The sequence below is a fragment of the Aspergillus steynii genome, assembly GCF_002849105.1.
Source record: "Aspergillus steynii IBT 23096 chromosome Unknown P170scaffold_3, whole genome shotgun sequence".
Classification (NCBI taxonomy): domain Eukaryota; kingdom Fungi; phylum Ascomycota; class Eurotiomycetes; order Eurotiales; family Aspergillaceae; genus Aspergillus; species Aspergillus steynii.
In genome coordinates, this window is record NW_020194400.1 from 2,492,253 (window position 1) to 2,514,741 (window position 22,489).

At 49.8% G+C, this 22,489-nt stretch overlaps 8 protein-coding genes across 8 annotated transcripts; 5 read left to right on the forward strand and 3 right to left on the reverse strand.

Moving 5' to 3' along the window:
• Positions 1–790: 790 nt before the first annotated feature.
• P170DRAFT_328521 (uncharacterized protein) lies at positions 791–1,577 on the forward strand (the record flags this gene model as incomplete). Its single annotated transcript, XM_024843352.1, has 5 exons — positions 791–1,045; positions 1,121–1,146; positions 1,233–1,327; positions 1,382–1,439; positions 1,511–1,577. Coding segments are annotated over 5 exons (501 nt in total), but the record flags the coding sequence as incomplete, so codon positions are not given.
• A 503-nt stretch (positions 1,578–2,080) lies between these two features.
• Positions 2,081–4,675, reverse strand: P170DRAFT_508823 (putative choline transporter Hnm1). The gene is made up of 13 exons (XM_024854606.1): positions 4,382–4,675; positions 4,220–4,300; positions 4,106–4,156; positions 3,877–4,053; positions 3,633–3,821; positions 3,387–3,574; positions 3,310–3,333; positions 3,230–3,257; positions 2,954–3,166; positions 2,847–2,904; positions 2,662–2,793; positions 2,410–2,594; positions 2,081–2,338 (listed from the first exon to the last, which is right to left on the reverse strand). Exons 1-13 carry the CDS (start codon positions 4,488–4,490, stop codon positions 2,172–2,174), a joined length of 1,602 nt encoding a protein of 533 aa, XP_024705979.1. The 5' UTR covers positions 4,491–4,675; the 3' UTR covers positions 2,081–2,171.
• A 212-nt stretch (positions 4,676–4,887) lies between these two features.
• On the reverse strand, positions 4,888–7,079 carry P170DRAFT_406040 (sn-1,2-diacylglycerol cholinephosphotransferase). Its single transcript, XM_024846608.1, has 6 exons — positions 6,789–7,079; positions 6,613–6,716; positions 6,423–6,548; positions 6,321–6,364; positions 6,190–6,267; positions 4,888–6,140 (listed from the first exon to the last, which is right to left on the reverse strand). The coding sequence occupies exons 1-6, from the start codon at positions 6,814–6,816 to the stop codon at positions 5,228–5,230; spliced, it is 1,293 nt and encodes a 430-aa protein (XP_024705980.1). The 5' UTR covers positions 6,817–7,079; the 3' UTR covers positions 4,888–5,227.
• A 143-nt stretch (positions 7,080–7,222) lies between these two features.
• Positions 7,223–11,867, forward strand: P170DRAFT_508825 (transcription initiation factor TFIID subunit TAF2). Its single transcript, XM_024854607.1, has 4 exons — positions 7,223–9,920; positions 9,978–10,346; positions 10,402–11,187; positions 11,241–11,867. The coding sequence occupies exons 1-4, from the start codon at positions 7,599–7,601 to the stop codon at positions 11,568–11,570; spliced, it is 3,807 nt and encodes a 1,268-aa protein (XP_024705981.1). The 5' UTR covers positions 7,223–7,598; the 3' UTR covers positions 11,571–11,867.
• P170DRAFT_435853 (putative small nuclear ribonucleoprotein SmG) lies at positions 11,671–12,801 on the reverse strand. Its single transcript, XM_024849035.1, has 5 exons — positions 12,726–12,801; positions 12,573–12,644; positions 12,379–12,453; positions 12,271–12,303; positions 11,671–12,197 (listed from the first exon to the last, which is right to left on the reverse strand). Exons 1-5 carry the CDS (start codon positions 12,753–12,755, stop codon positions 12,171–12,173), a joined length of 237 nt encoding a protein of 78 aa, XP_024705982.1. The 5' UTR covers positions 12,756–12,801; the 3' UTR covers positions 11,671–12,170.
• Positions 12,802–12,961: 160 nt separating this feature from the next.
• P170DRAFT_355418 (uncharacterized protein) lies at positions 12,962–14,240 on the forward strand (the record flags this gene model as incomplete). The annotated part of the gene is made up of 2 exons (XM_024844090.1): positions 12,962–13,037; positions 13,114–14,240. 2 exons carry the CDS (start codon positions 12,962–12,964, stop codon positions 14,238–14,240), a joined length of 1,203 nt encoding a protein of 400 aa, XP_024705983.1.
• A 224-nt stretch (positions 14,241–14,464) lies between these two features.
• P170DRAFT_355906 (uncharacterized protein) lies at positions 14,465–16,493 on the forward strand (the record flags this gene model as incomplete). Its single annotated transcript, XM_024844114.1, has 5 exons — positions 14,465–14,535; positions 14,597–14,778; positions 14,839–15,191; positions 15,281–15,562; positions 15,669–16,493. The coding sequence occupies 5 exons, from the start codon at positions 14,465–14,467 to the stop codon at positions 16,491–16,493; spliced, it is 1,713 nt and encodes a 570-aa protein (XP_024705984.1).
• A 4,156-nt stretch (positions 16,494–20,649) lies between these two features.
• On the forward strand, positions 20,650–22,270 carry P170DRAFT_508829 (uncharacterized protein; the record flags this gene model as incomplete). The annotated part of the gene is made up of 2 exons (XM_024854608.1): positions 20,650–21,978; positions 22,052–22,270. 2 exons carry the CDS (start codon positions 20,650–20,652, stop codon positions 22,268–22,270), a joined length of 1,548 nt encoding a protein of 515 aa, XP_024705985.1.
• Between the last annotated feature and the right edge of the window lie 219 nt (positions 22,271–22,489).

Genomic DNA, 22,489 nt, shown 5'->3' on the forward strand with positions numbered 1-22,489 from the left:
GAGTGGGTGGTTTTTCCATGCGAAATCCAAGACCTTCGCAGTTCTGGTCATGTGGCGGCGGTCGGGGCCGGGGGTCTTGGCAGTCCCGTGATGCTCCCCAGCATTTCCTACGCGGGAAGGCGACCGGCCGTTCTTTGTGTCGACCTGGCGAGTCTCTGCCTCTGCGGTATTGATTGTCACTCTGATCCTTGTCCGGCTTCCTCTGCCATCTGAAACCTCCGATCTTATCAATTGTCCTGTCGGGTCTTTTTTTTGTTTTTCTTCTCCTCTTTTTGTCCCCGCACTTTCCACCTGTCAAAGCGGTCCAAACCCGACCTGCTGACCCAGACCCCTAGCAAGCTTCAACTAGTTACCTCGCCGTGAGTGATATCAAACGCCACTCTTGCCCTTGCCTCTCTCCCTCTCTCTTTTTTGTATCCTTTTGTTTCTTTTTATTTTTATTTTGAGTTTGGTCGTATTTTTATCTGTGAATTTTACCGGTTTGGTTTATTCCCCGCCACCGGTTCTCGCACGCCTTCCACCCGACCAGCCTGGTTGCATCGAAACTTATTCTTAGTTGCCGCCAGAAATCGCCCACTCCCTTCGTCAATTGTACTCCCTCGGAAGACCTAAATGGATGGAGCCAGCGAATGAGGAGACTGGTCTGGTGCCTCGGCCATCCTCCCCCTCCCGATCTTCTGTCTCGAGCCCTCACCGTCCCGAATCCCCGACGGCTGCATCGTCCTCGGATGGGGTCAGCGCCAGCAATGGGTCAGCGCTGCCCCAGGCCCGCAATAATCCGCCTCACACTTCGTCCAAAGATCGCCCCGTGTCCGGCATAGTTCCGCCATACTGGACTCACCATCGGAATGCGTCCCGTGCATCCCAGGCCTCGCTCGATCGGTTCCCAGCCATCACACTAGAAGATCATACGGAGGACCCGAATTCGGAGACGAGCCGGGGCCTCTGGGCTCGAAGTGTATCGGTTAACGATCATGTCGTGGTGCAAGGCAAAACTGGCATTGGGTCCTATGTGGTCTGGAATTGCACAATCCAGACACTGGAGGTATGACGGTTCCCAGCTTGGACCCGAAACCACGGACTTCGCTGCACAGGATAGCTTGCTAACTTCCTTTGTCAGGGTGGCCCCATCACCATTCGTATGAGGTATGTATACACCTGCACGACGCCAGCCATCCCTTTTTTTTTTACCTCACTGGACCTTCATTGACCTTGCCCTTTGACCCCACTAGGTACTCCGAATTCGATGATCTACGAAAGCAGCTTGTCGCATCATTCCCACACGCAAAGAACGCCCTCCCGGCTCTCCCCCCAAAGAGCGTTCTCTGTGCGTACTGGACAATCCGCCCAAAACACAAACACGTCTAACCAACTTCACTAGACAAATTCCGCCCCTCTTTCCTCGAATCCAGACGAGTTGGATTAGAATATTTTTTGAAGTGAGTATTGCCAACCGCCCAGCCTCTCCTATTCCACGAGAAGCAATCCTGACCATCCTGCTTTCCTACAGCTGTATACTTTTGAACCCCGAATTCTCTAGCTCGCCAATCGTCAAGGACTTCCTTTTTGGCAGAATGTGTTAATAGTCAGCTGTGAAATTATTGTTGATTCTTGTGATTTTTATTACTATGATGTTATGTCGGTTATTCATATTGCTGCATCGGAGTGCTCGGAGTAGAGGTGCTTATGTTTTGTTTCCTTTTATCATTCTTGCATAGGCCCGTGTGGCGATTATATATTTTAACCAGGCAGTTGATCTGCTTGTTTGCAATGCCTATCATTGGAAATTGACATGTTCTTGAGACATTGATGTGCTCTCTAGTCCTGATTATGGAATTCGGGAGTCGAGGGCTATCGCGGTGACCTAAAAGGATTGAATACCAATTGAAACGATCCAAATAATCCACACGAATGAAAGAGACGCCTGAAACGGCTAAATTGGCTGCGCCTGGGAAGCGAGAATTTTATGATCTTACTATATATAAAATAGCCACGGAGTAGGTGAATGATGAAATACTCCGCCGGCAGATCTTATGTTACGGGAAAACATCAATTTAGAAGAAACGCTTCATTGTCAAAGCCTCGGAATCACACAGCTAGTGGCCATCCATGGCACAGAGAGATTGACCGATTGACCAATCCATCTCAATCGTACAGAGTAGCCGATACATCTAGGTCTTGTCCTGTGGGTTGACAATCACAGCTCGGGCAGCATTGTGCTCTTCCTCCCTTGCCTTCTGCATGCTCTTAGAGTACCGCTTTCCAGCAACTATCCACCACATCAGCTCGAGGACAAGGAAACCCCCGACGCATGCACAGGTGTAATTCATGTTGGATTCTAAGTGACGCATTAGTTCCTGGTCCAATGTGGAGAACTGCTGTCCTATTAATAAACTCGGAGAAACATACTTGTCACTGGCATATAGTACGGGAACGAAAAGAACACGATGGCAAACACCAGCCACGCAATGGTTATGATGTTGACCGTCATGCCGCCAATAGAACCCATGAAAAAGGGCCCTTTATGCATTGTCTTGCGGCCAAGGATTACGTTCGTCAGGATTGGAACCAGGTATGCAATGTTGTTAATCGTTCTGAATCGATCCGTCAGTTTTGAAAGCATGTCAAAGAGGCCAATGAGAAACAGAACGGGTTACGTACACTGCGGAACTCATCATAGCATTGAAGGCCGTACTCGAGCCAAGGTAGATACAACCCAGCAGTGATACGATGACAGTCACACACAGCTGCGCATTGAACGGAGAGCCCAGCCGCACGTTAACCTTGGCCCAACTGGAAAGAGTTAACAGAATCCACAGACGGTCATTGACCGGCACGCTACTCACACTCCTGAGAAGGGAAGACCGCCATCTCGAGCAAATGCCCAGAAAATTCTTCCGGTACCTGCGGCAAGTTTAGATGACTGCAATGGTAAGGTACTTAATAGACCTACTGAGCTGAGCTCCAAGCATGCATGGTCCTAGAGCCACCCACACTAGGAAGACTAGGCCAAATGCACCCCCTCGTGTTTGAGTTGCTTGCCGAAAGATTTCTGCCAACGGTAGGCCGGTTGGAGTATCTGCCAAACTTCCATAGTCTTGTACAGAGAACATGAGGCTGAGCATGTAAGATAGACCGGTCACGAAAGCGATGCTCAGAGTGCAGGCTAGATATATATGTTAGCTGAGCCATAGCTTAAGTACTGCAAATCAGCTGTTTTGGAACAAACCTAGGGCTAAAGGGGCATTCTTTCCGGGCTGGAAGATCTTAGCTACAGCTAGTTTAGGGCACAGTGAGATCATGACTCACATTTGGCATCTCCTCAGTGATATGCTGTAATTAATATCAGCAACGAATAATGGCGGTTGGTGAGAAACAGAGCATACAGTGATTCCATCCAGTCCGCCGAGGGCGTACAGCGGATTCACAAGACCAGTAATGAAGCATATCACATTATTGTCCCAGCCAGTATTGTTCATCCAAGTCCGGAAAACAAACTTTTCATGGTTATGGCTCGGAGCTGCCGCAGCCACTGTGACCATAGTGACAAACCATGCAAGTTGGAGATAAACCACTTTCAGCGTTTAGCTCGGGATCCTGCTGCCCAAGCCATTGGTAGGTACTTGACTTACACGAAAATTTGTTAATCATTGGAATGAAGCGATTACCGAACATGACCACACTCGCGGTGAGGATGTTGAGGCCCTGATAAGCCACAAAGGTCATCCAGGGCTGGAGCACCATATCAGTCTTGTATAGCGCGATAAGAGCGATGAAAGTAGAGGCATAGATGAGGTTCGTTGAGGCCGTCGTGAAAATCCCTAATTGGATCAGCTTTCCCATGATACAGAAAACCAGAGGCTTCCGGGCCATTACATCCAAACACCGTGCTCCAACCAGTTGCAAAGCTCAGAAGACTATTGTAACGCTTGGGAGCGATCGCTGCAATCCAGTGATACATCCCACCTTCAACAGGGTATGCCGAGACGAATTCCGCCAGGGAAGCTCCCAGAAAGCATTGGAGGATGAAGACCAGGATGAACCCGTAAATCACTAGATCAGTCAATGTATGATCTCGCTTATAGTGTGTAGGCGTCGACTTTACAGGCACCAGGACCGCCCGCATCGATGGATGTAATCAGACCGAGACCTAGACCTGTGAATAGATGTGTTAGACTCATCACCACATCATACCGAGTATCTGAAGTGATCAACTTACCAGTCCAGGAAATGGTACAGTTTGCAGCCAAGCCGATCAAGCTCCATACCGAGAAATGTCTTTTCAATTCTTGCTTATGGCCTGATCAAGGAGATTAGCAGTTGTCGCTATCTAGAAACCATCACCTCGAATGAAAAGAAGCTTTGGCTTGCAGAAACGCACCCATTTGGGCCAATCGCAATTCATCGGCATTCTGGACCTGAATAATATCGGAGCCATTATTGTCGAGGGAAGTCGCGACAGGAGTCACAACGTCGTCGGAAGTGCCCATCGTGTTGAATTGAAGGCAGATCTGCAGAGGGGTTGTGGGATGAAGAAGCGGGGGTTTGTACCCCCCTAGTAGACTGGATCAGCAAGGGCTTATAACCGGAGCAACTCTGCAGGGGAAATGCGCCGGGGGCCCTGCCTGATCAGGCATATCAGTCCTACGTCGTTCTTATCGCATTTCTGGCGGACTTCTGCCCTGTTGGCCGGTTCGCCGGTAGATCTCCGACGGCGGCGTTTCACTGACAGCGACTCCGTCCTACAAGCTCCAACGCCACTGCAGATCCGTCAGGGCAACTAGTAGCTTGCGGGAGGCTTAACCACGGCATGGCCAAACGCTGCATGCACACTCTCTGCATTATTATGTATCGTAGCAAACCACTGAGTAAATTAAATACAGATCTATTCATATTAATATAATAGCATACCAATGCATCTATGTACTGCAAATAAAACAAAAAGGTTTCACTAGAGGAAACATTTGCGTCAGCCATCAACAGAAGTCATTCAGTTCATCAGTCCATGCAGTGGCGGCATATCCAAAGGGGGCATTAGAAACATAAGTATGGACAGAAACATATATACCCGGAAAATGAACGGGGCATGTGGCATCGGAGTGGCGTCAGTTACACCGGAAAGAATTCACCGAAGAAGAGGTTCCCCGTTGGGTTGATCTGCTCCGGGGGGACCAAATGTATACCATTTGCTTGGCCTCTCAAAGGGAGTGCTCTCCGAGCGAGCGAGTCAATGGCTTTTGAGGGCTCCCTTGTTGGGATCGGCGTTGCCGTTGGGATCCTCCTGGTTTGCCTCTCCAAATTCGCGGTAGGCCCGGTCCCGGGCCGTAGATTTGTCCTTTCGAATCGTGAGACAGTTGATTCCCAAGAACGTGGTGATCCGGTTGATCACCAAAAAGGCCCAGTGCATGTAGGCAACAAATGCAACGACGAGGTAAAGCCGGAGGTACAGCAGCTCCACCCATCCACTGATCCCGGGAAGGCCAATTCGCGGAAGGTTGACCAGCACAGCGCCAAGAACAAGAGGAATCTGCAGAACGGTCCAGTGGGGGAACGGCTGTCGGAGGAGATGAGCAAGAATGATCTTGGTAGTCATCCGTCCAAAGACGAAAGAAATCACCCAGCAGTATAGGACCAGTCGGTCATCGGCCAAGATGATCGAGTAGGGCGAAAGAAGCCAGGCCAGGTTGCAGCCGGTGAACACGATCATTGGAACCCACTCCTTGAAGACCGGGGTCAACGGAAGGTTCTGCTGTCTCCGAGCAACAATCACGTTGTAAACGCACCCCGGCAGGTGTCCCACGAAGAACGAGAGAAGGAGGAACGGAATCCAAATATCCTTCACGGAGTTGTTTCCAAAGATTTGAGGGTAGTTCAAGAATTCGACGATGGGTCGGGACCATATCTGAGGTCCATAGTAACCGGATGCAATCATCAAGCCAATGGCAACCAATAAGCCCTCTGTAGGACCATTGAAGTACCCGAGGTAAAGTGTGTGCGTGTGATAAGTCTCCCAGGTCGAGAAATACATCGCAAGGCACGGGACAATAGCCGTGTATGCGCCGAGTTGGGTGGAGCCGAGACCCATCGCCGCAGTCTCCAGAAGACTCGCAAGAGTGCAGTTCAATGAATCAATTCCATGACTGCAAATCATCAGCGCCCTTCTGATCCGGTCCGAAAAGGAGTACTAACTCAAATAACTCTCCCAGTCCACTTGATGTTCCGGTTCTTCGGGCCTGTTTGCCATCGACGTTGTCCAGAGTCGAATACCTAGATCTTTGTTAGGCCCAGGAGATCGACAGTAAGTTATGCAGCCCTCTTACATCCACATGCCAAAAGCGAAACTGTAATATAACCAAGAGGGTCCCTTCAAGAAAGCGTCTCAGTACCAGCAAACCCAAGTATTACCGGACAATCGCCCTTACCGGTCCAATGAGGTCTGGCATGTAGACCTCAATGAGCATCACATTGCCCACGATGAACATGAATCCCAGAAGCGTCACCATATTAGGAGCCAACCATAGTGGTAAAACTTCCACGAACGCATTCCACTGTTTCCACCGGCTGGTTGTCAGAGATGGGAGGGTACAAAGCAATGGTGTCAAGGTGCCGCACATAATGCTTTAATATATATCTGGATATAAATGACTTGTCCACACTCGAGTACTTGTAACTTTTGAGCGGTAGGAGCACATCGTCGGAAAGCGAGTCTTGGATCGCTGTGATAAGAAGGGCGATTAATATCTGACCATCGATAATTTATGCAAATTGACTGCGTTATGACGACTAACCTTGGACCTTTCTAAAAATTCCACTCATTTTCGCACAAAGAAAGCAATTGATATATTCTAAAGAAGACAAAAAAAAAGAAAAAAAAAAAGAACAAAAGAGGCCGAATGGGTGCTATGATCGACTTCAATAGTTCATGGCGCGGAATGCGACTAGACAGGGTAAATGGCGCAGGAACGGTAAATTGCTTTTGAGAGATAAGTCAAGCGCTATCAAACACCCGGTCAGGCAAAAGCAACGCGAACAAGAGAAAGCCGCGAGTCAACGAAAGGCAGATATCCGTCCAAAAGGACCGTAAAAGGAGAAAAAAAGGGACCGGCGGACGGAGAAGGAGAGGATCGGCGAACGTTCTGTCCTCGGGCGGGCATCACGTGCCCGGCGGTCTGAAGCTCCGCAGCTTCGAAGCAACAAACGCGACATGAGCGGAAGGTGAGCGAGTGAATGCTTCAGGTCGAGGGAAAAGCCTTTCTTTTCAGCGTCTCCTGCTTTTCACCTACCAACTTGTCTTCTCTGCGAACCTTTGTCATTCTTTATTGTCTGGTGTCTGTTCGGTTTCTCCCAGGCGAACCTTTTCTTCACGACTTTTCTTACCCTTCCTTCTACAACTGCTGTTCCCCGCCCGCCGTTACAGCTTCAACTTTTAGGACCGTCCATATACCCTCGCCCCCACCGATTTCCGGCCTCTCTGCCCAGATCAGCATCATCGGAGACCGATAACTGACAACTCTGCCTGTTGTTTTCTGGGCTTGGACATGACGGTGGCTGGTCAGCCAGGCGCTCGCGGCGCAGTGCACGACTGAGTATTTTGCGCAATGCCAGGCGTCGTTGAGGCCGGCGCCAGCCCTGACTGGTCGGGGCTGGGCTTTACCGTTGCGCATCAGAAGGTCGAACTGGAGATAGACTTTGCGAACAAGAGCCTGAAGGGGAAAACAGAAATCACCATCCATCCGCAGCAAAAGGACTTTCGCGTTATCCGATTGAGTTTCCGACAGGGCGAGATCAAGCGCATTACTGTTGGTGGAAAGACCACACCCTTTAAGCATACGAACTCATACGATACTCTTCAACTGTACGGTCCTCATTATCATCAGCGACTGTCGTCTCGAATAGACACCCTCGTGAAGTCACCGCCGGAAGCCGAGTTGTTTGTGACCGTCCCGAAAAGCGTCAAAATCGATGAGCTCGACCCATCCTCTATTGAAGCCCAGGACCAGATGGCCCTGCGAGCGACCGGCGCTGGCGATGATGCTGAAGGGCTTACAAGCTCGAAAGCGGCCGACACTTCGCTCCCTCGGTTTACGGCGGTGACGGTGAATATCGAGTTTGTCATTGATACTATCCGGGAGGGACTGCAGTTTGTCGGCATGGAAAACGGTGACAGGCGCTATCCGCACGTCTACACAACAAATTCACTGGGGTATGGCGTCGGATGTCCTCTGTTTCCCTGCGTTGACGACCCTTTGTCTCGTTGCACATGGGAGCTCTCGATAAAAACGCCATGCTCGCTGGGGGACGTATTTGATCGCAAATCCCGGGACCCATCCGCAGCCGGCCCATCTAGTCGCAACAAGTCTTCGTCGGGCCATGGGCGATATATCTCCCCGGACGATGAGGGTTTAGATATGTCGGTGGTTTGCTCTGGAGACATGACCGATGAAATTATTGACCCGAAGGATTCGAGCAAGAAAACCGTATCGTTCGCGTGCATTACTCAATTATCGGCCCAGCAAGTGGGATTCGCTGTTGGTCCCTTTGAATATGTCAACCTTTCTGATTTTCGAGAAAGTGACCAGGATGAACAGCTTGGCCTGAACGCAATTCCGCTTCATGGCTTTTGCCTGCCGGGGAGAGGCGATGAGCTTAGGAATACGTGCTTCCCCATGGCAAAGGCCATCGATTTCTTTTCGCTGAACTACGGGTCCTATCCGTTCTCAAGCTACAAGATGTGTTTTGTTGATGACACGCCCGAGGAAACCTTGCCGACAGCGTGCTTGTCGATTTGCAGCAACCATCTCTTGTTTCCCGAAGACATCATCGACACGATGTATGATTCCACGCGCACGCTGGTTCACGCTTTGTCGTGTCAGTGGATCGGGGTCAACATCGTGCCACAGACACATGCTGACACCTGGGTTACCGTCGGAGTGGCTTGGTACATCACCGATACATTCATGAGGAAACTCTGCGGGAATAACGAATATCGATTTCGAATGAAGCAAATGTCCGACCGAGTTTGTGACCTAGATTATGAACGTCCATCGATACACGACATGGGCAACTACCTGAAGTTGGATGCATCTGAAATTCAGTTTATCGCACTGAAGGCGCCCCTTGTTCTATTCATCCTGGACCGACGACTCATGAAGGCGAGTGGAAAGGCGACAATGCCCCGTATTATATCTCGACTCTTCCTTACGTCACGAACGGGCGACATGTCCAATGGTGCCATCACCACAGCTTCTTTTCAGAAGACATGCGAGAAACTTGGTCATGCAAGGCTAGACGCCTTCTTCACCCAATGGGTATATGGTGCTGGCTGTCCGCGGTTCCAAGCCACACAGAGGTTCAACAAGAAGAAGTTGGTCGTCGAGATGATGATCAAGCAAGTTCAATCGGAACAGCCGAGTACTCGTGACCTAGAAAAGAACTCTTTCATGCGTGATGTCAAGGAGGAAATCCGCGGGGTTTATGCAGGCGCCGTTCAGCCGGTCTTTACGGGTTCCATGACGATAAGAATTCACGAAGCCGATGGCACGCCATACGAGCACATTGTTGAGATCAAGGAAGGTGTCACCAAATTTGATATTCCTTATAACACCAAGTACAAGCGACTCAAGCGGAACAAGAGGCAAAAGGAGCGTGCTGCCCTCGTCTCTGGCGATCCCAACGCGGAGGCGCAGGAAGATGTCTTGCTTTACTGTTTAGGGGATGTGCTGCAGAGTGAAGAGGAGATGCAAGAGTGGAAACTGGCCGATTGGAGCAAAGAGGACGAGGAAAGAATGGGCCAAGAGTCTTACGAGTGGATTCGCATGGACGCGGATTTCGAATGGATCTGCAAACTCTCATTGGTAATGCCGGGCTACATGTACCTCTCTCAGCTTCAACAAGACCGAGATGTTGTTGCCCAGTTAGAGGTTCGCATTTTCCTTCCCTTGATTACTCTTGAGCAAAGATTCTGACCCAATTATTAGTCCTTACAGTACATGGCCGCCCAGCGAGAGCATCCGCTAATCTCTACAATTTTTGTTCGAACCTTGATGGATCGGAGATACTTTCACGGAATCCGTGCTGCTGCAGTTCGAGCTCTTGTCAAGCATGCGAAGGAAGAAATCAACTGGCTAGGCTTGTTCCATCTAGAACGAGCGTTCCAGGAGCTGTTCTGCCTCCCAAACTCGCCGATGACCCGCTCAAACGACTTTTCTGACCGGGCAGCGTATGCGCTACAGTTGATAATCCCGGAAGCCATATCAAAAGTGCGTGACAATGGAGGCAAGACTCCAATGCGGGTCAAGCGGTTTTTGCATGACAAGCTGAAATTCAATGACAACTCCAATAACGAGGTGAGTAACTGTGATGCTTCGACTATGGTATAATTGTTACTCATTCTTCTCATAGTACTCCGATAATTTCTACGTCGCGATGTTAATGCAGTCTTTGTGTCACGCCATGCTGGGCAAAGTCGAGTCGGCGCCCGTTGAAGACTTCGATATGGAAGGAATGATTGAGGTACGGCAAGAAGAAGAGTTGGAAAAAGACGCTTTAGCCGAAATCGATCGCTACAGACGAATGGACGAGTGGTCAAGCTCGTTCCAGAACGTCTATTCTCGTGCAGCCATCCGTTGCCAGATGCAGCTCATGCAGGCCAACATAGTGGACATGGATATTATGCAATTCCTGCCTTACACTAGGGCTGGCACGTACGACCTCCTTCGCCTGGATGCGTTCGAGTGCCTTGTGGAAATGGATGTTTTCAAGAGCCCAGAACTTCTCAAATGGTTCATCTTCACCATGTCCAACGACTCTTCTGCCTGGCTTCGACGACGGCTTCATAGCCTGTTTGGCAAGGCCCTCGCTCCCGTGGCTTTTGGCCGCGAATCAGACAACCAGGCGCCAGCCTCTGGCGACGGTCTCATCATTGAACAGGAGTCATCAACTGAAGTCCGTCAGGCAACTTTGGCACGAAAGCAGACCGTCACTGGCGCCATGGAGGCGCTCAAACTCGAAGTCTCCGGCGATCAGGTTCTGAAGGAAGCGCTTTGGGCTGCGTGCAACTCCCCCTGCATTGGCATTTTAGAGCTCTCTGAATTCGCCGACCTCTGTCGAATCATATATAACCCAGTAACCTCAGTGAAGGTCTCTCTGAAGTACCCGCGGTACTGGAAGGTGAAACACCTCGGAAAGGTATGTGACTTAGCTTATCTATTCCCCTTGACATCATTGCTCACCTGTTCCAGGGCCGAATGCATTTTTTCCGATCCAACCGTGTACGCACCACCCTCGGCCCCTCAAAGGATTCAACTGCCGCTCCCACGAAGCGCAAACGAGAAGAACAGGGAATGCCACCCCCTGGACCTCGTATCACATTCAAGCAGTCGAAGGTCGTCCCCAAGACCTCGTCCCAACCCCCGACTCCAGCACCGCAGTCCACACCCAAACTGCATATTCCAAAACTTCCCTCCCCTGCGCCCCAAGCGTCACCTCGCAATCCAGCTACTCCGTCCACGCCATCCACCCCTGGTGGCGGGTTCAAGTTAAAGCTGAAGTTCGGCCAGAAGCCGAAATAAGTTCTTACTAATTCAAACAGGGCCTCTACTTTATTCATGTAACTTATACTTCTGATCTTTTCTTTTTCTATCTTCTCTCTTAAAACCACGGAGGCAGGTTGGCAGGGGAAATTTCATGGCGCGATGGTGGAATCGATTTTTGTTTTCTTTTTCTCTCAATTCCCCGTTTAAATCATTTTTATGTTGCGTTTGCTTGATCAGTTTTGGGGACTTCTGCTTCTAAAAACCTCCGCCGGCTTCTTTACCCCGGTTCATTTGATGCGGTATCGGATTTTGCTTTTGCCATGAATGTCGATGTCTTGCATAGCAATTCAATCATCAGATAGTCTATCAAGAGATAATTTTCTTCTTCGGAAAAGGGCAGACAGACAAAGGGAAGCAAGCTCCTAGAACCCTTAAGCTCCGAACATTGGAGTGCCATTTTTTTCTTTCGTCGTTAATAAAAGGATGTGAGGAGACCGAAATTGGTATTTCTTCGACCAGACCATGAAAAAGCAACAACCGACCCTTAAAACTCCAGTACTTTATTTAAAACAAACAAACAATTAGCCCGCCTTGTCCATCCCGGCAGCGAGGGCGCATTTCCGACCCGACGTCTATTTATTTGTCGCTTATCCGCTCCAGAGCCTGTTGAGAGAGATTGCGTTAGCGATCTGCAAAGTCCATGGAATGCGCGATACCCGGTAGAAAATTGGCTCACCTCAAGCATGACGACAGAGTTACCCCGGATGACCTGGTAGAGAAACTGATTAGCCGCGCCCAGCGAATTCGAGAACCGCAGCCCTCGATATATCGCGCTATCACATACCACCATGCCAATAGCAACCTTCTCACCACCGGTCTTCTCCTCAAAAGCCTCGTCGAGAACGATGTTCATGAATACCTGCAACCCAACCAAGTCAGACCTTTGTTCCGCGCGGGATATGGCGTACACATTCGTTCGGAAGACGAAGAAAGCGCGAATCCAAAGCCGCGGCATAGTAGGGACGGGGAAGGACGTACATCGTAGCCTCGCAGGATACCAATGACTTTGCGGTTGCCGTTCAATTGGCAAAAGATCCGCTTTTCCATGTACTGTGGGAGTTCGAAGCGTGGTTAGTTATCAGACCAGGCGGAGAAAGGAGGAAGGGAAAGGAAGAGAAAAAGAAACAATACCTTCTTCAATTCCGGCTGAGCTTGAGGCATCTTGGCTGGCCTTTGTTGTGAACTTTCCCTCCGTGAATGGTCGAGAAGCAGTCGCGCGGCGGAACTTTTGAGAGGGTCGCCGTGGGATAAGCTGGCCTCGGAGAAATGATGTTCCCGGGAGCTTTGCGGCGGGCTTCTCGCGGAGCTCCCAAGTAGACCTTCGATCCTGCGACTTCCGGCACGTTCATTGCGACAACCCTCTAAAAATGAGCACCAAATTCGCCAATCGGAAAAAGCCGCGCAAGATCGGCGGAGATGATGAAGATGAAGGAGACGAACAAGGTGCGTTACTACAATCCAAGTCACTTGGTACTTGGGAGGCAATAGATCGAAATATGCTAATAAAATGTATTTAAAGATACAGGACCCGTTGTCAAGAAGCCCGTCAGTTCCAAAGCAAAGCAAAAGTCAAAACTACGTGTTTCGTTCGGTCCCGGCGAGACCTCTATGGCAGATGATGAAGGACAGGACAGCGAGGTTGTAATACCCAAACGGCCTGGGTTGGGAAGACGAGCGCTTGAGAATACTGCGTCCAAGTCGACATCGGGGAGGAACATTCCTTTAAGGGTCGGCCCCGAACAAGATCGGCCCAGTTACAACAACGATTACCTGAAGGAACTTCGAGATTCGACGCCCTCGACACCGAAAACGCCCGCCACCGATGAGGAGAAGGAAAAGACGGTCGATGTTGCTGCAAAGTTCGGGGAGGTAATGAAAGCGTCCGCGCCAGCCGCAATTCCAAGCGAAGCGGAAATCAGGGAAAAGAAGGCTAGAAGGGCACGATTAGCAAAGGAACATGGTGCCACCGTGACCGAGCAAGATTATATCTCTCTGGAGGATAATGCGGGCGATGCTGAATGGGAAGAAGGCGCACGGGAGGATCACAGAGATACGCGACTCATCAGAGACGACGAAGATTTTGCCGAAGGGTTCGACGAGTTTGTGGAGGATGGTCGTATATCCCTTGGAAAAAAGGCCGAGCGCGAACAGCAGCGAAGACAACGCGAACAGATGAAAGAACTCATCAACGATGCCGAGGGGTCATCAGATGAGGACGACTCCGACATCGAAGAAAGGGCCGCGTATGAGGCTACTCAAACGAGGGCTGCGATGGGCAAGAGCGGCCGGGATCCTTTTGAGCGACCGAAGACACCCCCCAAGATGACCTCGCTCCCCCGACTCTCAACTTGTCTGGATCGTCTGCGCACCAATCTCGCTGTTATGGAGCAGTCGAAAACGCAGATGATCGGTCGGATGGAAGAGCTGAGAAAGGAGAAAGCCGACATCGCCGTCCGGGAGGTAGAGATTCAAGCTTTGATCAAAGAGGCGGGCGATAATTATGAGAAACTCAAACAAGAGGCTGGTCGTGCTCCTGCGGCCATCGAGGACGGGACAGCCGATGGAGATATCCAGAATTCGCGAGGACTAGAGAGCTTTGGCACTCCTATGGCCGAGTCGTCAGCGAATTCCGAGATTGAATCATGATAATTGCGATAATCAACCCTTCAGGCGTTCACACACTTACTGAAAGCATAGAAAGAGCGACAGACGCTCCTTCCGATAACTCGGGCCCAAAATGCTTCTTCCCACGGCAGCCCCGGGCCAGGATGGCCTCAATTCGAGACACATGTTATGATACCTAGACAAACCCACTTGACTTTCACCGACGATACCCTTCAATTAGCTTGTTCAATTCAATATTCTCTGCCATGGTGCGAGCACCTTTTTTCTCTTTTCGTCGGCCTCTGCGCAGGACCTTACCGGTTGGAGGCTCTTCCCTGTGAGTCAAGGCCACACAACCTTTCTGCGTACTTTAGTAACCTAGACCTCCTTGTGTGAAGGCAGCGTGGCAGCATCCCGTTCATCGAAACACCCATTGAACCATCTATTGGCGGGACAGATGGGGCTTCTGTACGCCTCAACCGGCATGCGGATGCCACTCCGATAGAACTGTTCTTTGACCTGTTTTTCGTGGCGAACCTGTCTACTTTTACGGCTACACATGAGATCCACAATGTAGAAGGTGTTGGAATACGCCTCCTCTAAGCCTAGTCGGGGCAATCTATTGACTTGATATTTCCAGCTTTAGGAGCGTACACGGGATTTCTCGGCGTAATCTGGTTTACCTGGCTCCAAGTGACACTATATGACGTCCGATTTGCTCGAGACTCGGTCTTTGAACGGTTTTGCAAGGCTGTGCAATTGGCTGCAATGGTTGGTTTTGCATCTGCGGGCACGCGGTTTACCACGCATGTTCGGGATGAGAACGTTTGGGCTTTCCAGTCATTGAGCCTGCTCCTGGGTGGAAGTCGAATCTTACTGGCCCTTCAGTACACCGTCAATATTCTTTTCATCCGCCAGCACATGAGACATGCTGCTCGGGGGGTATCTCTCATTGCTACTGCATTATTTGTGACCAGCTTGGTGTATCTGGGGGTGAGTAAAACCCATCTTATACCCTGAAGACCATCAAAAACAGCTATAGAGACTACGGTTTACAGCCTCTGACCCAGGACGCTTGCTAGATGTTTTTCATGTTCAAGGCGCAGCTTGGTATCTACCCCTATATATGGACCGTTTGGTTTGTTTTGTTCGGCCTGGAAATGTGGATTGTCATGGGAGTTTCCTGTGTTACACCAGGGATTGGGCTTCAAGACACTCACCTGAATGTGCGAATGGGGCTCCTTACCCTGATCATCATCGGGGAAGGCGTCATAGCAATTACAAGAATTGTCAACAAAACGGTGCGGCCAGGGGGCTGGACCAAATGGTCGTTTGTGCATATCCTGGGTGTTACAACCAATGTGGTATGTGGCTTTCCCTCCCTCTCTATCCTTTTCCCTTTTCGGTGTTATTGCGCTTAGAGTTTTGCTCGCCAGGATTCAATCTGCTGATCCTCCAATCTGTTTTCAGTATCTTCTGTGGCAGGTGTACTACGACCTTTCCCCGAAATGCATGCTTGGGAAGTACGCACAACTGGCCTGGGCCCAGTTGCATTTTCCATTCCACGTGGCTCTCATCCTCCTTCTTGAGGGGTCGCAGATTCTAGCCCTGACGCTCGACATTGCCCTGAAATTGACCTATCTTCTGGAAACTATCATGTTTGCCTGTGAGGAGCCACGGCCACCACCCGACGTTGCCATCCACCTCCTTCGCACCACCATTGCTGATATGGAGATCAATTACAGCCGCGGCTCAACCAAGGCAAGAATAGCAATATCAGACATTCTAGAAGACTTGCCCAACCATCCCTTATGTCCCATGGGCCAGACCCCCAGCTATCACGTAACTCGCAATCACCTGGGCGACCTGGTTGGAAATGTAACGGCCGCTCTGTTCTCCAGTATGGGTATTGTTCCCTCAGAGGGCTCGAAATTCAACCATCTCAGTGGACCCCAGCTGTTGAGAACGTATGTGGAGGTCCTGGGATTCGTTTATGTGTATTTCTTTGTCGTTGCATCGCTCGTGATGTTCCTCTTCGCCGCTTTCCTCCTGCTAGCGCGTCGCCACCAGAGTCGCTTCTGCATCGGTATTGGAGCAGCGGCCCGGGTTGTCCTGGGGGTGTTCTTGGCCGGTCTGGTATCTTTTGTTCGAGACTTCTCACTGGTGTATTCTTTCATGACGTCTCCGGCGATCCTATACGCATTTACCTTCACCTTGCTGACAGGTAAGCTTTTTTTTGTTTCCATCCGGCCCATCGCCACCAATCGCTGTTATCCGATGAAACAAATTTTCTGATTGGGTTGGAAATGAAAAATAGTCCTTTTGGTTGACCGACTTTTGGCTCACTATGGAGGCGAAGCAGGATTCCGACGGACGCAGGAAAGCGACGTGAAAATATTGGATACCAGTCCCGGCGTGATCATCGACGCCCATTCGTTTTGCGGATCCATGAACGAGAAGCAGGATCCACTGGCTCTAGGTAATAAAGACGGCGACAAGCACATTGCATTGCATGAGCATGGAGGCGACACGCCGCCGCAGCAATCGGCAGCGTCTTCCGGTTTGGGTTGACTGTCCTCTTCTGACCAGCCTCGAAGGATTCCAGCATGCGCTGAGACACAATAAGATGGGGTCTGTGCTTAAGACATGTAACAAATGCAGTCTGCTTACCGTGGAGAGCGAGTTTTGTGCTCATGGTCTCTGCCTCTAGGGGTGAAACGTCTGCGGGATGGAATCGGGAAGTTTAAGTTTAATATATGGTAGATGATACAAATTGAAAACGGTTGATCCGACACTTTGGGTGTTTTCTTTGTGGTTGTTATTTTTTATTTATTTATTTTGGTTCTGTCTTTCTCTCATTTCCCGCCAGCGTCAACAAACCGGAGAGGCAAGTATCGGGAAGAGGCATGAATGACAAGCGGGCATCAGACACATCGCCAAATGAACAGTGGAAATAGCAACAAAACAACCCCAAATGGATAGATCAGATAGAATGAGAAAACGCAACGCAAAATCAAACCAGTGAGCCCATCATATTACATACATAGGAGCACCCGAGAAATGAAAATCCAAGCAGAATAATGCAGGTAGGGCAGAACCACGACAACCCTAACTGGATGTCCCAACACCGCAGTGTCACCCTCCTTTCCATCTGCTCCGTGTCTTCTGTCTGGCTCATTTATTTTCCTTTTTATTTTTATTCTGTGTCCCCTCATCCATCCCCATCCAACCCCTCAGGTCCAAATCCAACAGGCTCAAACTGCAACCCCTTCCATCCCCAGCCCAGGCCGAACGAAAACCCGAACGTCAAGTCCCTGGTCCGGAATGCCTACTCGATGTCCCACGACCCTCGAACTCCAGTCCGGATGCGTATCTACACCGTACTTTGTTCGTCACTCCCACTCCTGCCCCCTCTTGGGCGGGGATGGACATGCACGTAGGCATGTACAGAGTACAGAGTACAGAGTACAAGACTAGAGGACAGGGGTAGGTTAGGTTAGGTTTGCTGAACGGGTGAGGATGGGGATGGTGTGCGGGGAAGGTGAAGAATTTCTTTTTCTTTCTTTTTCTTTTCTTTTTTGAAAATAGAAAAAATAAAATAAAATAAAATAAATAAAGGGAGGAAGAAATAAAATGAGGGACGGGACAACGCATACCATCTTCCTATCTGTCGAACGAGTCACATCTTGACTTACCACGGGATGCTGGTGGAGGTGTAGGCATCAAGAAAAAAAAAAAAAAAAAAAACAAAAAAAAGAAGACATCGGAATCTACGTCATGCGCAAACCATCCTCAATAGCTCCGTTTCAGTCATTTGATTAGCCTTTCGCATTTCCCCTTGAGGCTCAAGACAGAGATCGAGACCACCTAGAGAACGATGATTACCTATCTATCTACCTCTACTACTTTCCTGTCTACCAAAGACATTGTAACCTAGACCAGACACAGTACCATAAACAACACGATTGAGCCAGATTAGAAATCAGACCAAGCCAAGCCAAGCAGGCAGATCGACAGCGAGGGGCAGCGAGCAGATAAAGAAAAAAAAGAAGTTAGAGGATCGACCAAGCAGGACGGGAACAACCTAATTCTTTCTTTCTTTTTTCTCCGAGTTCGTTGGAATATGGTCTGGTCTAGACTGAGTCGAGTTTAGCTTGGTAGCTGTCTATGTTCTGTTGATGGGTTCTTTCTTCTATGTTGGTTTATACTACCATTTACTATGCACCTGTATAGACATGCTGAGATCCAAAGGATCATATCATCTACCTCCAACCCCTACCCCCACCCCCCTCGAACGAGCAGCACGGGAGCAGACGATAGCAGAAAGAAACAGGAAAATGACATGCATGGGGATGCAACGCGGCGCAATGCTGCAGTTCGACGAATCCGTCCGGCAAAAAATGCATCAAAGAAACCCTCCCCAGAAAAAAATATAAAATAAAACAAGATAAATAACAATAAAATAAAGAAAGAACAGAGTATGTACAACCACTCAAGCAGTCCTGAATTACAGCCCTCAACGAACAAACCCCCATCCGTACAGAATCGATAGGGAAAAGTCGATAGATCCCAAGCGCCACAGATAATTCTCCGACAGCAACCAAACAACCCTCCCCTTCTCCCCTAAACCCAGTGCGGAATAAACTTCTATCAATTTTGGATTCCATTTCCAATGGATCCCACCGCCACCGCCATCCTATTCACGGAGATGGAGGGGAGAACAGGCGAACGAGAGGTGAGGACGCGAACAAAGCCCTATGTGGCTACCCGTTGATGCCCACCACTCATGGGACCGCGAGAAAAGACATGGCGGAGGCGGAGGCTTTGGCAGGTTTTGGAACAGGCTGTTCCTTTAGGTTTGGGTTATTTTATTTTATTTCGTGAGGCCACCATCTATCCATTCATCCAGAGGGGGTTTACGAGATTTTCAATATCATCCTTGTGGCGGAGTTCATCATCTACTCACCTAGTTACTTAGACTTCCCTGCCCTCGTACCCTCCTGATTCCAGGGCTGAGCATGTCATGTAACTGCTTCGTAGTTTTCCTTCCTATCTCTCTTCTCTCTCTCCCTCCCGCGCGTTTCCCACGCCACCCCGGGAAAAGGTCCGAGAGCAATACGATTGGATGTCGGGAGGGCTGACAGCCTGACAGGACCCCCCTTGCCCGGGGTCTTTGAGACTCGTCAATTGATCTTCATCGGATGTTGCAGACAGAATAAGGTAATAGACTAGGGCGGCGTCTAGAATCGGGAACATCCATGCTAGTCTCCTGTCTCTCATCCCCCGTGGTGCCGTCTGGGGTAGGGAAACAATATCGCTTTGTACGGGAAGAATAAGAAATCTGTTCCCGTTAGTGAGTCCTGGTAGTTTGTGATCAATGAAAAAATAATAAGAGAGAAAAAAAAATAATAATTAAATTGACGCCGTTGAGTGGCAGGGGTGGTTATATGGTGTGAGATTGAGAACCGCGCGGTGCCCTTAAAAGAAAGGGGGGTTTCTCGTGGACTGCAGTCAAGATGGAAAGTTCAGCTGCCGAGCTTAGTGAGAAGAGCAGTTCGCTGGAAGTCAGCTTGCTTCGTCTCTAGTTTCTCGTTTCTTTTCTGTTCTCGTTTCTTCTTTTCCTGGAACTGCTCCAACTGTATCAGTCCCTCTCCACCCCCTTCCAGATCAATTGCACGATACGAGCATCTGGAACAAAGGGAAAACCACACCAGAACATTCCCCGAGAGCCCTGTTCCGATTCTTCACAAATCATAGCGAACTTGCCTTAGGAAGGTGAGCAACGTGTGAGACATCAGGGCGCTCTTCGGCCTGTGGCTGATGGAAAGGCAGACAAAAAAGCCGGTTGATCGTGCCCAACTTGAGAAAGCCGTCTCCAACAATAGCGATAGTCAAACCAGACCGCCAGAAACATCAATTTGTCTCTCTTGCTCGCGGTTTTGATTATTTGCCGCCGATATTTCCTTCCGCAGAATATTCTTCACTCTTCTTTTCGTTTTCTTTGTTGCCGGCTTTGCCTCGCCGCTGCGCAAGAAGGTCTTGGATCTGCGACGCCTCCACACGGGTTGAGACATTGCCAGCTGAAATCCGACAGGCTCTCACGTTGAGACGCCTTTTCTGGTTTAAACCGAAAAGAGAGAAAGCATTCAAGTGAGTCAGTCAGTGGACGGGATCGACCACCTTTCTCCAAGTGAGACCGGCTCCATATACTGAGTGGAAGAGTCTCTGCAGGCGCCCAGTCAAGCCCAACAACGTGCATGATCCAGCATCCAAAAGTTTAAATGACCAGGCCTTTCTAAGCACACGTTACAGACCCTGGATCATAGTAGCGGTGAACTGGATCAAGACACGGGCGACTTGTCCCAATTTAAGGGCTATGACCTGCGTTCTCGTCGATCCAGGTAGTCCAAGATCCAAGTTGATCGTCGAAAAGCACTGCGTTTCCCCAGATATGGCCGCCGTTCATCTACTTCCCATGTCCCAAGCAGTGGCACCTCACTCTGCTGTCTGCGACTCAAGAGCCGCCTCCCCCTCCCCTCCTCAAGATGCCACTGGTGAATTTTTACAAAAGCCACAGTGGTTGGATAGAGGAAACACGCCCCCCGCGAACGACGTCGACAACGTGCCGACCCGAAACCCAGCGTCGCAGTGTGATGTCATGGAAAGGGACATTCAACATTGGTCTCATACGCTTCCCTCCCTCTCTCAGTGTGATGCCTTTGAGCCTCATGGTGGTGCCCAGAGCCCTTCAGCCCTACAAGGCAAAACCCCGTCAATCCACGAGAGCCCAGGCTTTATCCCCGAGTATCCACAGAACCTCATGGTCCCAGCTGCTTCCGAGCCAGGCACGCCGATCAAAGAAGAAAGCTTTGACATCGAGGATCCCACCCTCGCTTTGGTTCATCCCATCCCTAGACCATCGAGCCTCTATATCGCCAGCAGGAACATGGCATTATTCGCGGATTCACAGATAGGATTTGAACCGACACCACTCTTCAGCTCCCCTACAACATCGCATGAGTATTCGTCCGACCACGACATCGTCCCCAAGTCAGAATGGTCAATTGACGACTTGGAAACCGCGCCGTTGTTCAATGAAGCACCACTGGGAAGACCAATAGACACCTTTGTCGGCACCAGCTTCACCCCAATGAACGAAACATGCAGCCCTGATTCGTCACTGTCGTGGTCGCCCGTTGGCTACCAGACTAGTTGTGACATACAGCACCAAGGTGTCAGCCAAAACGAAGTCTTTTGTTCGAGCGGCCCGGAGCTCTTCAGCATCGATGGCCAGTATGGCCATGTCAGCGCAGGATTTGACCAGACAACGGCGACCAGTGACCTCAATTGCTTGACGCTCTTGAGCAATGACAGCCACTCGTATCTCCAGCCATCGGTACCCTTGAGCCCCTGCAGACCCGACTATACCAACCGAGACACAGTGATGGTTAACAAAGACCACGACCCCTTTCGTTTTGCTGCAGAAACATTTGCATATCATGAAAGCTTGCTTCGACTCAATCAACTGACACACCAGAGGATTGCAGTCGAGACGAACCACCACCTTCGTCAGCAATTCCTGGGTAATAGAACGTTCAGCTGCCCTGAAGAAACACGAAATGCCTTCTTGATAGAATGTAAACGCCGCGGTTTGTCCTACAAGGATATCAAAAGGCTTGGTGGATTCAAAGAAGCCGAGTCGACGCTGCGTGGTAGGTACCGGACACTTACCAAATCCAAAGACCAGCGAGTAAGAAAGCCATTCTGGCATGACAACGATGTGAGTCTTTTTTTTTTTACCTTTGTGAAGTGCTCGTCTCGCATAGCTGGCGCCAGAGCTAATGTCTGGTCAGATAAGACTCCTCTGCGAAGCAGTGAACGTGTGCTCGGAAAACGGAAAGTATTGCCGCCACCCACACAGCTCTTGTCGTCGACCCAGTGTGACAAAAGAGCCACCAAAGGTTCCGTGGAAAAAGGTGGCTCAATATATCTGGGCCCATGGTGGATCATATCACTTTGGCAATGCCACTTGCAAGAAAAAATGGTGTGAAGTTCATAACGTGAAAGCTTGACGTATGTTGCCGAGGCGCAGAGCTTTTGACGGACGAATCCTTGGTGATCTCCTAATCTGACAGTTTCATTATCGCATAAAGCTTCTCCTTTCAGATGTATCTTTTCGGTGATCCCTAGACTCATTAGGTCTGATGTTAGTCATTCATGGAATAAAAACCTGTATGAACTGGGCAAGAAACCAAATTCGAACAAATCGCTATCTACCGTGGGAATTTCGA